Source organism: Hypomesus transpacificus, unplaced genomic scaffold, assembly GCF_021917145.1.
Source record: "Hypomesus transpacificus isolate Combined female unplaced genomic scaffold, fHypTra1 scaffold_170, whole genome shotgun sequence".
NCBI lineage: Eukaryota > Metazoa > Chordata > Actinopteri > Osmeriformes > Osmeridae > Hypomesus > Hypomesus transpacificus.
The window spans coordinates 142,050-158,450 of record NW_025813728.1 but is presented as its reverse complement, the minus strand read 5'-3'; the positions used below and the strand labels follow the sequence as shown (position 1 = coordinate 158,450).

The following is a 16,401-nucleotide window of genomic DNA, read 5'->3' as shown; positions in this document are numbered from 1 at the left end:
AAGCTGACGTCAGAGGGCAATACGGATCCGTATTGACCGGCGAGGAGGGCAACACGCTGGGGTGACTACCCGTTATCCAATCAAAACGCTCGTACCGTCGTTGCCATATAATAATAATTTAAAAAAAATTGTGGTAACTTGCCCTTACTTCATGAGTCCCATAAAGGTCCTTCAAAAAGCCTCAGAATGCCCCATGTTTACCTCAAAATTTCAAAAGCTCCACACCGCCCCATATTGAAATGTCATAATGATGATGTTTTTGCTCCTTAAGACTCAATAAGAGAAAATGGCCATATTTAAATAATGTAATTTAAAAAAAATCCGGGGGAGCATGCCCCCGAACCCGCCTAGAAGTTCTGACTCATGACCTCAGTATTTTTTGGGGCCTGCGTACGGCCCTGCCTGAGGGTTTAGGTTGGTTGAGAGCAGTTCTATGGGAGTATGTGAAGCCCTTTGTGACATGCTTGCGCGTAAAAAGGTCTATAAAAATATTTTAGATTTGAATTGAAAGAATGAAGAAAGGGAAAAACAGTTCATCAGATGCATGTCATTAATGATTGATGGCAATTTCAAAAAGATCTTGCATTGACATAGGTTGCATGCCGCCTAAGTGCAATCTATTTTAACGGTTAGAAATTGTCCAAAAAAAATAATCAAAACTTTGCAACAGCAAACATTTAGTTAAGTGGTAAATTTTGAGTAAAAAACAAATGTCTATAAGGAGGGGAAAAAAACTGTTTATCAGATGCTCAGTGTAACACGTGTGACAGTTTGATGGATGATGTCCTGCTTATCCAGCTTCCTTGTTGAGCTGAGGGACCTGAGTGTGATGCTGGTGCAGCTGCAGGCCACTGTGGGGAAGCAGAGATTCAGTCTGGCACTTCCAGTACGAGATTCAGATTCAGTCTGGCACTTCTGGTACAAGATTCAGATTCAGTCTGGAACTTCCAGTACAAGGTTTAGATTCAGTCAAGTACTACTTCATACTATTGTAGAATAGAATCATATATATAGATCTTTCCTGTATAGATAGAAGTTCTCTCAACAACCCCCCCCCCAAAAAAAACCTGCACAAAAGAATAATTTGAAGTACAATCTTTGTATTTATTTCACAGAAAATTTGCAGAAACACAACATTTAAAGTAGTTTGTTTAAAGTGGTTACATCTCGACAAGTGCATGTATATAATCTATAATGATGTAAATGCCACTGCCACTTTTATACTTTAGTATCTGAAATATTAAAAAACGAAAGACAAACAACAGTATTTATAAAACACCGCTTGTAGAATACTAGAAAAAAATAAACAACAAAATCAGTCTTACAAACCACGTTATTTCAGGTAAATGCCGAGCTTTGAATACATTGAGCCCGTCCCCAATACTTTTCATAGCTACATGCTAACTGGAGCTGACATAGATTTCTTTTTCTGAAGTTTCTGAAATACAATCATGATCATTAGTATTTTTCTGTTAAACTAAAGTGCCCAAAAAATCCCTCTAATGCCAATGGTGCATGAAACTACACTGGTTAATTTAATGAGGTAATTGTCTCAGATGTGCCGGCAGGGAAAGCACACATGCTTGTAAAGCGATGCTGGGTCCAGGCATACTGCCCATGTTCTCCCAGCACTGGCTGCTGGGATCGTAGCGGTGCACCAGCTTGGACTCCCTGTTGTCCTCCTGGCAGTACCCTCCCAGCACGTACAGCTTCCCCTCCAGGACTGCCGAGGCTGGGCCAACGTGAGGGACGGTCAGGGGGGAGATGGAGCTCCAGGAGTCCCTCCCAGGGTCGTACACCTCACAGGACAGCTGGTCAAAGTAGCCCCTCTGGGCATCAGCGGAGATACCACCTGTCACGTACAGGCGGTTATTGAGGGTCTCCATGCAGTGTAAGGCCCGGGGTTGGATCATGTCAGTCAGGTAGGTGGTTCCTCTCTCTGGGTGGTAGAGGAACATGGACACTTGACACTCATAGTTGCAGTTGAAGCCTCCTGAGATGAAGATCTGGCCGTCCAGCACTGAGGCAGAGTGGCCGCTCAAGGCAGAGTCCAGAGGTTTGCAGGAGCTGAAAGGAAGGTAGGTTATGTTTTTTAATGCAAACTTAAAATACTTTAGGTCACAATATTTGTAATTGTGACTATTTAATATTTAGTTGGCTTTCCCTGTCAGATTGCCCTAAAACCCCTATACAAACAAGGCTTTTTAATTCCATCAAGAACCATTTCATCAAACCAATGTGTCAAAACGTTCCCCTTCCATCTCACCTCCAGGAGTCTGTCTTTGGGCAGTAGCGATCCACCCTGTCAAAGTTAGCCTGGTATTCGAAGTCTCCTCCTATGGCATATATCAAACCATCCACAGCAACCACAGAGAAGGAGAACCTTGGCTCCTGCATGTCGGCCAGCTTCTGCCATTCATTTGTAGCTGGGTCGTACCTGATGAGAGTCAGAATTGAAGAAACAATAATGAGAACAATAAATTCAATGAAAGTTTGAACTTCAAAGATGAAACCTTTGATGGTTCAGCTCACCGCCAGGCTGAGCTCAGGGCGTCCGATCTATTCCAGAACTTCCTGCCTCCGACCACGAACAACTTCCCCTCCAGAACCACCACCTCATGACTAACCCTGGGTGTCTCTGGTATCTCTCCCAGCTTCCTCCACTCCACACTCTTCACAATGCCAATATGGTTCCTCAGGGAATTACCAAACCACAATTCTTGGCTAGGAATATGTACCTGTGTATCCTCACAGAACTGGTTTCCACCTACCAAGACCAATGTCTCTGTGGGTAGGTAGATCCTGTAATGGTTGTCTGAGGCAAAGCGATAAGACCAGAATTTTTTCAGAAAGGTCTTCAAGAGATAAACAGAGTTGCAATCAGTCCATATTTTCATGGCTTTGATCTCTTTAAAGTCTGTGAAGGTCATTAAAGGGAACAGAACAGTTTTCAGCAGCTCTCTAATCAGTCTATGACTGGTCATGGGATTGACCTCGATCCAGGACACCACTGCCTTAAATACGACAAGTTCAGAAGACACACAGAGGTAAAGGCTTCTCAGGAACTTACGAAGCTTTTTAAAGGGCAAGTCTTTGAACTTCTCTGTGACTGAGACCTTATTGAAGTTCCGGAGGACAAAGTTGTCGGCTGTTTTGAGAAGATCTGCCATCCCAAACTCCTCAGCGAAGGACGCCACATCCAGGCAGGAGTTGATGCCTATTTCCTGTTGCAGGAAGTCGATGCACAGTGAGAAGGCGGCCTGGAACTGTAGCCGGAGGGCGGTGCAGCCGACCTCAAAGACACAGTCCCAATTGAGAGAAAGTGACCCGCTGTGCGAGCAACCAATCAGGATCTCCAGCTCCGATGCCAACAGGAAGGGGAGAGTCACACAGTACTGCTGGGATTCTTTCATCCCACTGGTGAACATTGCTCTGAAATAAGCACTACTGGCAGCCAGGACAACTCTGTGAGCTAGCAGAAGGAAATGCACAATGATTTATTTCTGGTTCGTCTCAGCTAAATGTGCTCAATTTGCATAATACTCCATATACAGTTTTCACCACTACATGTAGATGAAGAAGAAATTGTACCTACCATAAAAAGAAGTTCCATCCACCCCCAGTACGACATCACAGCCTACTCTCTGTGTCCACAGCTGTCTGATGGACTGAAGACTGATCTCCATCTGTTCTGCAGCTGAGATTTTCCTCTCCTCTGTCTTCTTCTGTCCTCCTATCTTCATCTTCTCCTCTTCCTCTCTACAGAGCTCCAGAACTCTGGGAACTCCCAGTACTTGAGCTGCAGTCTGGATCTGGACCAGATTTCCTGTGTTCAAGGCTGCTATGACCCCAGTGTAGGCAAACTCCAGCACCCCCGCCAGCCCTACACGGTCCATCCCAGGACCCAGAACCATCGACACCTCTCTCTGTGTGTCACCATCAACAGATCCTCCCCTCTTCTCCCACTCTGCATCCCCGTCCTGCAGACTGTGGTGGACCAGGGAGCTGACAGCAGCCAGGACAGGGGAGTGGACCTGGAAGCTCAGCCCATCCTCAGTGCTCAGAGTCAGGTCAGTGAGCAGAGAGGAGTCCCTGAAACCCTCCAAGGTCTGGAAGAGCTCTTTAGCGTACGTTTGTCTACCATACACTTTTCTCATGCTTATGTCATCTCCATGGTTACTGCTCCGACAATGCATCACTCCGTCCCTTAGAGCTCCTTTCCCGACTAAACCCTCTGGAAAAAAATCCCTTTCACTCATAGAGGGTCTCTTATTTACATTTCATCCCCCAGGGCTTATCTGTCTTTCTGTCTGTCAAAGATGCTTCTACTCTTGGTTGGTCAGTCTGTCTGTCTGTCTGTCTGCTTGTCTTAGTACGCCACAGCATCTCAGAGGGGTCATCCGACATCAACAAGCAGCTAATCTTAGGTGCTGGGTCACAGGGGTTTTGTTTCAGTCAGAACTCCGGCCTGTATGACATTAAACTGCATGCGATTCAAAAGTCTCAATGTGAGTCAGCAATAAGTGAGGTCATGTGGTTTGAATAACAGTAGACCAGTGTAGTTTCAGCGCTATAACAGGTGCTAAAGCTGTGTGCTGCTGGAAAACCCTGTTAGTCTATTGGTAGATTGCCAGCAACTGGACTCTATAAGCCCAAAGTCTAAAGGCCTACATGTTTCTCATCAGAGTTATAAAAGAAATGTGGTAGATATTCTTTGAATTTAACCTTCACTTCGTCAATCATCTGTCTGCACGCTGAAATACATAAACTAAAAAACAAACCGAAGATCACAATAATTTGGTCCGACGTTATCAGACACGTGCAGCGTTTACAACAGTGCCGTTATCCAGTATAGAACATATCGTTGTGTGAAAAGGTTCAAATCAACTTTATGATGACCTTTGTTTTTGTTGTTGTGATGACCTTTGTTTGACCTCTGCAGTGGTATAATCAGGCTGTGGATGTTTAAAATCACCACGTAACAATGCATTCAACAGAATCTCTTTAAATTCAAAGTTACATTTGACAGTGAGTTACCGCAACATTGCACATTCACAAAGCTCAATCTCCATTACATAATTTTTATTTTTCAACTGAAATGTAATACCACATAAAGGCTCAGTTTCCCCAGCAGACTAAAAGCATTTGTCACTGGAGATCATGAATTGTGTTCTTAATTTAGGTGTAGTCTTAATCCATGTCTGGGAAACTGTCTGTTAGTGTCTGAGTTTAATTGCCAATATCATTGATAAAACACAGGGCACCTTCCTCAGTATCAGTTATGACCCTTGCTATTTATTATAAGTACACCCTCTCATTTAGGCAAGATAACAGGTACTACAACGTGTATAAAATGGGTCTACAGTCTGAGTTAGAACAGAGTTAGCAGAGGACTGTGAAACTGTCAGGTACAGCGTTCAACTGCAAAATGAAGAGAGACAGTAACCTGAGTCACCTTCTGCTACTGCTGCTTCTGTGTGTCTGCCTCTCTGTCCGAGGACGGAGGAGGAGAAGTCAGTGAGAACGACATCACACCAGAGCAGGCTCACCCAGACCAGGCTGGTGAGGTGGAGACTCCCAGCCGGGGAGATGAGAGGATGACCACAATAACAAACCAGCTGAGCTGTGAACTGACCCTCCACACGGTGCTGAGAGAGCTGGGAGCCATGGGGGAGAGGCTGGAGACGGCTGTCAGAGCCCTGGAAGACATGAAAGTGAAGATGGAAGCCAGCAAGAGCCAAGTGTCAACACTGAACACTGCGGTGAATGAACTAAAGAGAATAAATCAAGGTAAACGATTAAAAAACCTTTTGGGGACATATATTGAAAATGAGCTTTACATCCAGTGGACCTTTTACTTTATCTGCTACAATATGATATCTAATGTTCCTATTTTCTTTTACATTTCCATAGAGAGACCTCACGTGGCATTTTCTGCAACACTGGGAGGGGGTTCTGATGTTAAAATTGGACCGTTTAATAAAGATTATCCCCTTGTCTTCCGGCGTGTTCTCATAAACATTGGGAATTCCTACAATCCATCCTCAGGTAAGTCACCTTGTAATTATACAGTATCCAGTTGTTAATATGGTGGTCATTATAACACTTTATGGTTAATAAGGTGATACATTTATGTATAAATATGTTTCATTCCCTTTATCTGAAGGAATGTTTACTGCCCTAGTCAGAGGAATCTACCATTTTACCTTTACTGCTTTTGACTGGGATGTCACAGGAGGCAGTTTGACCAAAAATGGACAGAAAATTGTGTCTTGGTACGACAATGGAGAAGGAAGTGCCAAGTCCTCGTCCAACAGCGCCACCCTCATGTTAGAAGTGGGAGAGCAGGTTAATGTAATGCTTTGGAAAGGACTTCACATTAGTGATAATGTCAACCACTACTCCTCATTCAGTGGTTTTCTTCTCTTTCCCATGAAGGAAAACATGTGATTAGATAATACCAGAATGAGATGCCTACAATTTGAGAGAAAACTGTAATTTGTGAAAATGTTTGCCTGCTGTTCAACAATTCGTGCAACCAAATTGATGCAAAGATACCATGGCCTATAACAATAATAATCCCACATCCTATACAATGTTCTTTGTAACTTACATACATGGACATTTTATGATATAATGACACTTGTATAAAATGTTTGCAATAAAATTGAAGGGGAAATAATAAATAATACATTATTGGGTTATTTACTGATGGTAAAATCTCAACCAGCATAAAGACAACTTCAAACATCGGCTAGTTACCGTTGACACCTTTAAATTTGTTATCACTTTTATAACATTACATTAATGCATGATGGCAATTTCAAAGAGATCTTGCATTGAAATAGGTTGTGTGCAGCCTAAGTGTAATGCATTTTAGTGGTTACAATAGTTTTTTTTACTGAGGACTCAAAACGTTGCAAAAGCAAACATTTCCTAGGCCTCTCTCTCTCTTACAAAAGTGGCTGAGTAAGTTTTCAGTCAAAAACAAATGACTATAAAGAAGGAAGAAAGGAAACACAATTCATCAGAGGCTCAGTGTGATCTGTGACAGTTTGATGGATGATGTCCTGTGATCCAGCTGCCATGCTGAGCTGAGGGACCTGAGTGTGATGCTGGTGCAGCTGCAGGCCACTGTGGGGAAGCAGAGATTCAGTCTGGCACTTCCAGTACAGGATTCGGATTCAGTCTGGCACTTCCAGTACAGGATTCGGATTCAGTCTGGCACTTCCAGTACAGGATTCAGATTCAGTCTGGCACGTCCAGTACAGGATTCAGATTCAGTCTGGCACTTCCAGTACAGGATTCGGATTCAGTCTGGCACTTCTAATACAAGATTCAGAATCAGTCTGGCACTTCTTGTATTGTATAATAGAATAATTTATAGATGTATATATATGTTCTGCATATGGATAGAAGGTCAAATACAAACACAAACTATTACACAAAGAAAAGTATCAAGTACAATCATAATATTTGTTTCACAGAACATCACAGGTTAAGATGAAACACATAATTCAAAGTATGCTCATGTTTTAAAATACAATATGTAATATATGTTCAATGCATATAGAAATGACATATATGGAAAATACACTTAGAGCTTAGCAGAAAACATCTCCTTAATATTTACAAACATTAAAGAGAACTCTGTTTGAGCCTTAACGCTAGCTTATGTATCAGTAAATAGGTGCCGTGGTTTCATTTCCACAAGTGTTGAACCACCACCACCAAAAAGGACAGCAGGAATATAATCTTAGAGGTTCAAGCGTTGGCTAAATTACTACAAAAATGAGTAACAATTATCATAACAGTAAAATGTAAAGTTCATTACAGTTGTGATAATGCAAGTCATATCATTTACCAATCAGGCACAGAATTTATGCTACTTTAGAAAATATTTTGAAAATGTCGCAACACAGATGTTTTTTACAGGACTAGGTTCCTTCACCCCTTTGAGAAAATCTGAGGATCCAGTGGGATATGTTGGAGACAATATTGAAGAACGCGATGACGTTTCCTAATAGGAACATTTTGTCTGCTCACTTTCTAACATAGTTTTTGCTATTCTCACCTCATCAAGGGCTGTCTGATAATGTCCGGCAATCTCTCTGATTTCTTTTATTAGTTTTAATGTGTTTGACCTGGGAACTTTCTCTTCTTCTACTTCTTCCAGTAGATCAGCACTGCTTGTTCTTGTCCCTGAGTTTCCTGGATTGGCATTGGTGTTACTGTTTTCTCTCATAGTATTGATTTCATGGATCTCTCTGGAATCTTTTACTATGAAGGCTACATCCATGATGAGGAAGAGCCCAGACAGGACCCCTGTGAGTGCTGATGCCACACGCACCGCTTTAGCTGCCTGGGCAGCTACTCTGCCTATGCTCGCTACCTGAGCCAGACGCACCACCTCTGGTACTACACCACCCAATTTGAAAGCCCTGGAAACCACCATACCGGTTGTGGATGAAGTTGACTCATCATTAAGAAACTGCTGGAAAGATGTACTGCAACTTTCAATTTCTGTAAGAGCCATAATCATGGGGTCTATTTTGGTGTTAAACTCCTGACATTTCTCTTCCACAATCTTGCGAAAGTTGGATTGTTCGACCATGCCAGTTATGTTTGAAGTGGCACCAACAGCCCCACCAGCCACAGCTACCCCTATTCCCACTCCAGTGACGATCAGAGAGGCACCAAGAGTGAAAGGAGCCAGAACTAAACCCACTATGGAGGTTATCCCACCTGCTGCACCCATAACACCCCCACTCAAACTGCCTATGGTGGAGTTCTTGTGTTGGTTTTCAAACTCATCAGCCAAGGCATACAAATCTTTGATGATTTTCTGAAGATCATCAAAACATTTTTCTGAGTATGTCGAGAGTATAAGGACAGAATAATTAAATGCAGCAATTGCATCCTCTTCGGATCTGAGGGGAAAGGCACAACACAGTGATGGTCAACATTTCCAATAGGTTTTTTACATTTGTATATATTGACTACATTTATGTGGTGGGTTATGGTTTGTAAAAAATTAAAGTCTAAAGACCACCTCAGCTTTAACTCTTTCGATGCACAAAAGGTATATTTCACTACAAAGCTATTTCACCTGTTACAGCACTGTAGCTTTGTTTTGTAGACACCTTGTATGCACCTGCATCGGTACAGTTTATTTTTTTGGGGGGGGGTTTCCAAACCAGTACATCACTACCACTGCATAATCTTGTGCAAATTTGCATATTCTTACAGTAAAAGTAAACAAAAGAAAACAATGATATATTTTCTTTACCTGTCAGCCAAAATGCTCTCACTGTCAGTGACACCTGAGAAAACAATAAAATAATTAAATGACCTTTATAATATTTTAAAGAATAAGTAGCAAAAATGTAGTTATGAAATATTTACTGATCTGACTCTGGAAAAGAAGTATAAAGAAGTAGTTACAATTTAAAAAAATTTAAATGCAAGATCACTATACTGTACCGATCGCTTCTTCCATTTCCACATTTTGCATGACCTACAGAGTAAATAGAACATTTTATCTCAAGATAGTTTAATTCTGGGGTAACTTTTTTTCCATCCATTGTTCCAGACAATATACTTTGAGACAGGCAACAGCATTACATATCAGATTTCAGAACACTTTACTGTATCTCCACAATGATATCTGAGCTAATATTTAATTATAATATGTACTCTTCAGTACCTTGGCTGTGGTGGCTCTTTGCATATGTCGCTGTATGAAGGGTTTCTGCAGTACTTCCTTCACAGATGGTCGATCTTCAGGGTTCTTCATCAGTAGCTCCTTCACCAGGTCCTGAAGCTCACTGGAATAACTCTTGGAGATAGAAGTCTTCCCCATTGAGTGTTGCTGCATAATGAAAAGTCATGTTTTGTATGCTGGTGTTAGACTTGTTGAACTATAAATATGGATTTCATTTCATTTCACCTAATACAATGATTGAAAGAGGTTATTAATATGGCTGTACAAACCATTAAAAAACAAATAACAATTGTGACCAGAGTTGGCCATAATGAACAAAAACTCACAAGCATGCATAGTTCGTAGAGCACACATCCCAAAGACCACATGTCACTGTAAAACAGAATGTATGAGAGTAGGATTGCTCCCTGCACATACTTTTGTATGTCTTTTTACAGATTTACACCAGGGTTTTGCTAGTGGAGCAACCCCATAGGGACTAAGTGCCAGACTCGGCTCCGGAACAAATTAAATGGGGGGGCATTTTATTCACAAGGGGGGCACGCATTTACAAAGCATGTATGAGAGTCAAAATAAAAGTAGACCTGCATATTCTGCAGGAAAGTGTAGCCATCTTGATATTTAATTTATAGCCAATGTCAGTTTTTCTTAATTTTACTTAAACAAAATTATTTTTTGAGGGGGCACAGCATTCCATTTGGGGGGGCATTGCCCCCCAATGCCCCCCCGATCCTGCTTGGTGCCTTAAATACCAGGGACACGCCTCCCTCCAGCACCAAAGCTCTCCAAGTTCAACACCCCTGAAGTTTCCCGCTCCTCAGCAATTTAGGGGACAATGCAGCTGAACAGTGCTGGAGTAGAACAAGACATCCCAGAGAAGTTTCCCGGGTTACAAAAGGACAACGTCCGACGGCAACAATCCCTCCGAAAAACAGGTGATCTGACTTTATCCTTTTATTTTTTGGTAGTCTTTAAATGCAGAGCTGTGCAAATCATACTGTCCGACTCCTCTGATCTAGCTACATGTGTGGGTCTTAGTGTGATCGTCACACTAGATATTAATTTCAATTAAGTTTATGATCATAAAAGTTATTATAAGTAAAATGTAGCACAAGATAAAGCATTATCAACCACTCATAACACACCATTTGTTTGTGTAAGGGTGATTATTTAAAACTTCCAGGCACATATAAACTTTAGTTCCAATTTGTGTCCATGTAAATCCATCAGAACTGAGAAAAGAAGCAGTAATAAACATAAAATGATTAGTGTCATGTAGTTAAGAATATATAAATGTATATATTTTTATTTTATAAAAAAATGTTATCTAACTGGACTTTCGCATTAAGCTATCTTCATGTCAGATGAACATTAACAACTGTTTAAACTATTTATGTTTATAATTATGTCACACACATACTGTATACAACAAGTCGCAGTGTTATATAGTTCAACCATGAATATGGGTTACTAACCTTTGGCTTATTTTTGAAATTCCAAAATTTCCCAGTTTTATTTGTCCATTCTTTGTTAAAAAGATGTTCTGTATTATAAGAAATATGTAATAGTTATTTCTGTGTATTCTAAATATTTGGTCATTACAGTATGATGCAAGGTTAGGTTCATCAGAATTATGGACAACTATTACATTGGTTATTATTTTATATTTCTGTACCTGTGGCTTTATGTTCCTGTGCATGACTTTCTTGTCATGCACATGCTCCAAAGCCTGGCATATCTGCACAAACCACACTGTAATCTATAAACACACACACACACACACACACACACATACACACACACACACACATGGCATACAGTAAAGTAAATGAATTGCAGACTACAAAATTAACAACATCATTATGTCAAGTACAACGTTTGCATGCACATGGAAAATGTTGCAGACAGTGTTACAAGAGAATGCAACAGACAAGGGCCGGGTTTCCCAGATTCGTTAAGAAGCTCTAAACACTAAGAGCTTCTTAGGGGCGTTCTAAGAACGCTCTCAAACGCTCTTAGAACGCTCCTAAGAAGCTTTTAGCGTTAAGAGCTTCTTAACGAATCTGGGAAACCCGGCCAATATCTACAACTACTATGTAACATATAAAGGCAGGGCTGGACTCTGGCACGTTTGCTCAGACCGGCCCACCACAATTGGTCGGACACCACCGGTACACCATCCTTGCGGTCCCTGTAAATATCTGAGCCACTGCATCTGACACAAGAAACGGAGGGGGAGGGGTAGAGCCTGTTGAGAGATGTGATTGGGCCAGCCCAGTGTCAGTATGGAAAATGGACCAATGGGCCGCTGTCCCTGCTTTATGGGCCGGTCGTTGGCCAATTTTAAGTTTATAAAAAAATATATATATATATTAAATATCATATATCGGCCCCAAGTGTGTTGGCCCACCGACCATTTGCCCGGTATGCCAGATTACCAGTCCAGGCCTGTATAAAGGTCATGTTTTGCAGATCCCATGAGAATTAAAGCACAGATTACACAGATAACAAAAGTACTGTGTAAGGTGCCCACAGGTCATATGACGCGTTCCATATTGGGATACGGCTCAACAGATATGAAAAAACTGATCAAAAGGTTATTACCTGGTCCTCTGTGTAATTTATATTTTTCTCTTTCTGATCCTTGATTCTATCTGAAAGATCTCCACTTTCACAGTACTCCATCACTATGTATAGGCTTTTTTGCTCTGTTGACAGATTCCATTATTAGAGTAACACTACATATGCTTTTATTCCATACAAGGCCAATTATTTTGTAACAGTTGATCAAAAATGCTGTAAGTACACATACGAACAAGTTAATATGCTTAATACATTCAAAAAGTAGTGATATCATCGTTGGTTTGTACCTTCAAAGAATTCTGTATAGTGTACAATGTTGGGATGGTCCATGGCTTGAAGGATGGACACTTCTTTTTTTGCCTTTTCATTTGATAGCACCTAAAACGTCCAAGAAGGTATTTCAATTACAAAATACATGCACTGTGTATCAATCTCTCTTTAAATGCCAGGAATCTGTGTGTGTGTTTGTGTGTGTGTGTATAAAAATTAGAATAGGATTAGTGTCCCACGATCAGCTCAAGAACCAGGCACTCTGCAAAGTTCATATTCTGCATGTGTCCTCTTTATAATCCAATGGAGTGCAGTGCCGCGATAGACTCATGTGATTAACAAAGGCAATCCCAAATAAATTAAATTAAGAGTAGAAAGGAAAATAATGAAATTCTGTTCAGTTATTTAGAAGCGAATTTGCTTTTACAATCAATATTCAGCTGCTTTTAAAGGGGCTGGTAAGCTAACAGAAGGACAATATAAATTGGATATAGCCTACTTTCAGTATAGATCAGTGAATTGTGTTACATTTAAATTAATGTCAAACTGATGTCAAAACTACCAACACATTGCAAATGTACAAGTGCTTTATGGTGAATTAATTAAAATTATGACAACTGGCTGGTAATGACTTGTTATGTTATGAAATAAATGTTTAGATGTTTGTGGTGTGGTAGCAAACCAATATAACAAATTTGGATCAACGTAACATTTAATTGCAAGCAATTTATAACATAGGAAACAGCAGACAAATTAAGGCTACATAATCATTTGAATGAATGTGGGCTACCACAACATTGGCAATTTGACTTGAATAGGTGTGGAGGTTGAACAAGTACTTCAGAGATGACAGAGAATTTAAATTATGATCTGAGAAATATAGATACCAAAACCACTGTGAAGAACTGTCATCACCTGCTGCATCACGGGCACTGCACTATCTATCTATAATTCCAGAAGTCTGGGTGTGTCACCAACATCATCGCGAGCACTGTTCCGTTTACATAATTCCAGGAATCTGTGTGTGTACCACCAATTTGATCTATACGTCAAGGAATCTTAATCACCAACTGCATTACGTACACTGTGCACTAGTTTATATAACTACACAAACTGTACTTCTGTACTTCTGTTTTTGGCTACCTGCAATGCTTTCTTGTTGTTATTATCAGTGACCTATGCACTTTGTAAAGCTCTCTCTTGGAAGTCGCTTTGGATAAAAGCGTCTGCTAAATGAATAAATGTAAATGTGAATGTACTTCATGTAAACAAAGATGAAAATGTATTCAACACAAGGCCAAAAGTAGTGCAAATGCGTGTAGGATGATCCACAAATGTAAAACGCGTTCTGCAAATGTAAATCGTGTTTTGCAAATGGAAAAGTAGTTCCGCAAATGTAAATTGCTTTCCACAAATGCACCTCTTAGTTTCTGCACTGCCAGACAATAGCACAGAATAATATCCGGGACAAGGTCCGGTATGAGTCACATATGTCATTATATAGTTGAACAGTTATCTAGTATTTGTGTGCATAAACTTTAACCCTTGTACTGCCTTCCTACCGTTGTGGTACAAAAGGTCGGTCACAATGAACCGAAGGCAGCACAAGGGTAGTGATTGTTTTTTAGATAAAAGCTGTGCAACTTTTATTTTAGAATGTTGTTGTATTTTTGGATTTATTGTTGATGGTTAATACATATTTTAAGTGATTATATTTGATAAATGAAAAAAAAATCTTGACTGATTTTGACAGAAAAAGTAATGGTTAATCACGTACTCACCTTCCTGATAATGACATTTTTTCCATTTTCTTGGGATATCGCCTTGCCAAATCCCCCTAAGCCAACCATTTCTACTTTGGTATACCCATGCTCATTTAAATAGTCTTTATCTTTTCCCATGACTACGACATAGCGTTTCACTATAACATAACTATAGCGTTTTGATTTGTGTTGAATTGCCCAAACTGCAACTATTGTCCCTGCCTAACACACTCTAAGGCTCCCACAACTAGCAAAACCTCAACTAGATACTCTCCAGGTTACCTTTTTATGTACAGTACCACACCCAACGCTGAAGCCTTTTTTGATTAGCTCGGGATGGCAACCACACAACCAATGGCAAGTTTAAATCCGAGTCGCTATTGCTAGGTAAGGTGTGGTTCTGCTTACAGAAAATGAGAGTGCATTAAAGCATACCCATGGCTGAGGCATAGTGTCTGAGCAGAAGATAAAGTGTGACGCTGATCTTATTGATCTCTGAGATACATGTAGGAATGCATTAAACTGTGTAAATATGCTGAACACATTTCATAACAACATGCATTAAACTGTGTAAATATGCTGAACACATTTCATAACAACATGCATTAAACTGAGTAAATATGCTGTTGTTATGAAAAAAGACTTGTACGGTGGGGGAGAAATCTGTAACTTCACATGTTCTTTGGTAATTGAAATCAGTAGTTTAGATTGTCCCTCATTATATTGTAGGGGGGTTAATATTGTTAACAACAAAAAAATCCCCTATGTCTGAAGGATAAGGGAAAACCGAACAGTGTTTTAACATTAACCAAATTTTACCAATACTAATAGAATTAGTTATTTGACTCTATGGGTTAAATCAGAGTAAGAATGGTCAACGTAATGTTAAATTAAATATATAGAACCTTAACTGACAGTCACACTGGGGAGTCCATTCTGATGGACAGAACCTTCTTCCACAACGAGTAGTTTTGGAAGAAACTAGACACTTAAGCTGATCTCATTGTCACCTCTCCACAACTATCCACTCAACTCACATCCACTGAGGTTTCTGCAGTATAGTAATTAAACAAGTGAAATAAAGTGAATAATTATATTTTATTAGTTTTATATATACGTTATACATTATAATTAAATGATTAAAACTATAGTATTGTAATGTAATGTAAAGTGAACACATTTTGCTATTGCCATTTAGCATGGTTCCCTAAACCAATAGCGTGAGTTTTAAGAAGATTACCTTTTTTTAACGCTCAACATCACTCTACATTTATACACTTTGCATCTATATGACCACATATATTACACCCTAGACTCTAGAAATTGAAGAACAATTTGAGTATCACAATCCCAATTATCAGAAATTAGAGGTGGGGAGCAGACACCAGACCAGAGCCGAGCAGCAGGTTCTCAGGAGAAGGTGATGAGGTACTCTGGGTAGGCCTGGTCGTCGTGGAAGATGACAAACATGCTGGGGGTCTGCTGGTTGTCCACCAGGCTGTCGTAGCGGTCGGTGGGGTCTGATCCGCGAGGAGGGGTGACCTTCATGGTGCCGTTTCCCAGCGTGTAGCGGCCGGTCAGGACGCGAGCCACGTACACACGCTTCACGCCGTCATGCGGCGGAGAGTATCTGTCATTGGCTGAGTAGCTAGCTTTCACCGCAAAGTATGTGCCCACTCCGAATGCAGTGACTGTCGGAGATAGGAGAGAGAGAAAAAGAGCGAGAGAGCAAGAGAAAGCGAGAGAGAGCGAGAGAGAGCGAGAGAGCGAGAGAGAGAGAGAGAGAGAGAGAGAGAGAGAGAGAGAGAGAGAGAGAGAGAGAAGGGAGAAGAGAAGAGAAGAGAGAAAGGCGGAGATTGTGAGATCAGTTTTATATAGGACACCACTAGGCAGTTCAACTAAACATGACCCAGACCAGCTGTTTCTTACTGTGAGCATAGCTCCTGTTGAATCCCGACATCTCTATGGGGGCACAGCTGTCCTTCTTGGTGCCGTGGTACAGCATCTTCTCACCCACCGCACTCTCCCCGTTCTTGGCTTTGATTCACTTCTCACACACAG

At 40.7% G+C, this 16,401-nt stretch overlaps 4 protein-coding genes across 4 annotated transcripts in view; 1 reads left to right on the top strand and 3 right to left on the bottom strand.

Moving 5' to 3' along the window:
• Positions 1-1,060: 1,060 nt before the first annotated feature.
• Positions 1,061-5,368, bottom strand: LOC124489072 (kelch-like protein 33). Its single transcript, XM_047051705.1, has 4 exons — positions 3,596-5,368; positions 2,533-3,472; positions 2,267-2,437; positions 1,061-2,067 (listed from the first exon to the last, which is right to left on the bottom strand). The coding sequence occupies exons 1-4, from the start codon at positions 4,257-4,259 to the stop codon at positions 1,536-1,538; spliced, it is 2,307 nt and encodes a 768-aa protein (XP_046907661.1). The 5' UTR covers positions 4,260-5,368; the 3' UTR covers positions 1,061-1,535.
• Positions 5,369-5,494: 126 nt separating this feature from the next.
• LOC124489098 (complement C1q-like protein 2) lies at positions 5,495-6,982 on the top strand. Its single transcript, XM_047051752.1, has 3 exons — positions 5,495-5,790; positions 5,914-6,048; positions 6,167-6,982. Exons 1-3 carry the CDS (start codon positions 5,598-5,600, stop codon positions 6,448-6,450), a joined length of 612 nt encoding a protein of 203 aa, XP_046907708.1. The 5' UTR covers positions 5,495-5,597; the 3' UTR covers positions 6,451-6,982.
• Positions 6,983-7,087: 105 nt separating this feature from the next.
• LOC124489085 (calcium/calmodulin-dependent protein kinase II-like) lies at positions 7,088-14,636 on the bottom strand. The gene is made up of 11 exons (XM_047051730.1): positions 14,359-14,636; positions 12,595-12,685; positions 12,329-12,432; positions 11,400-11,483; positions 11,200-11,267; positions 10,870-10,956; positions 10,051-10,096; positions 9,707-9,871; positions 9,484-9,517; positions 9,290-9,323; positions 7,088-8,930 (listed from the first exon to the last, which is right to left on the bottom strand). Exons 1-11 carry the CDS (start codon positions 14,476-14,478, stop codon positions 8,021-8,023), a joined length of 1,743 nt encoding a protein of 580 aa, XP_046907686.1. The 5' UTR covers positions 14,479-14,636; the 3' UTR covers positions 7,088-8,020.
• An 820-nt stretch (positions 14,637-15,456) lies between these two features.
• The window catches only part of LOC124489102 (protein mono-ADP-ribosyltransferase PARP15-like), a 17,905-nt gene continuing 16,960 nt past the window's right edge, over positions 15,457-16,401 (bottom strand). The window contains exons 3-4 of the mRNA XM_047051756.1: positions 16,270-16,401; positions 15,457-16,031 (exon numbers count right to left, since the gene is read on the bottom strand). Of these exons, the coding sequence (XP_046907712.1) occupies positions 15,751-16,031; positions 16,270-16,345 (357 nt within the window). The 5' untranslated portion in view covers positions 16,346-16,401 and the 3' untranslated portion in view covers positions 15,457-15,750. The remainder of the gene's footprint in view (positions 16,032-16,269) is intronic.

Coding starts and splice junctions, on each gene's coding strand:
- LOC124489072 (XM_047051705.1), bottom strand. CDS start 4,259: ATGAGTGAAAGGGATTTTTTTCCAGAGGGTTTAGTCGGGAAAGGAGCT. Junction 3,473..3,595: donor GGATGGAACTTCTTTTTATG/GTAGGTACAATT, acceptor TCCTTCTGCTAG/CTCACAGAGTTGTCCTGGCT. Junction 2,438..2,532: donor GCCCTGAGCTCAGCCTGGCG/GTGAGCTGAACC, acceptor GACTCTCATCAG/GTACGACCCAGCTACAAATG.
- LOC124489098 (XM_047051752.1), top strand. CDS start 5,598: ATGACCACAATAACAAACCAGCTGAGCTGTGAACTGACCCTCCACACG. Junction 5,791..5,913: donor ACTAAAGAGAATAAATCAAG/GTAAACGATTAA, acceptor ACATTTCCATAG/AGAGACCTCACGTGGCATTT. Junction 6,049..6,166: donor TTCCTACAATCCATCCTCAG/GTAAGTCACCTT, acceptor CTTTATCTGAAG/GAATGTTTACTGCCCTAGTC.
- LOC124489085 (XM_047051730.1), bottom strand. CDS start 14,478: ATGGGAAAAGATAAAGACTATTTAAATGAGCATGGGTATACCAAAGTA. Junction 12,433..12,594: donor CTATACAGAATTCTTTGAAG/GTACAAACCAAC, acceptor ATCTGTCAACAG/AGCAAAAAAGCCTATACATA. Junction 8,931..9,289: donor GAGAGCATTTTGGCTGACAG/GTAAAGAAAATA, acceptor CTTTCCCCTCAG/ATCCGAAGAGGATGCAATTG.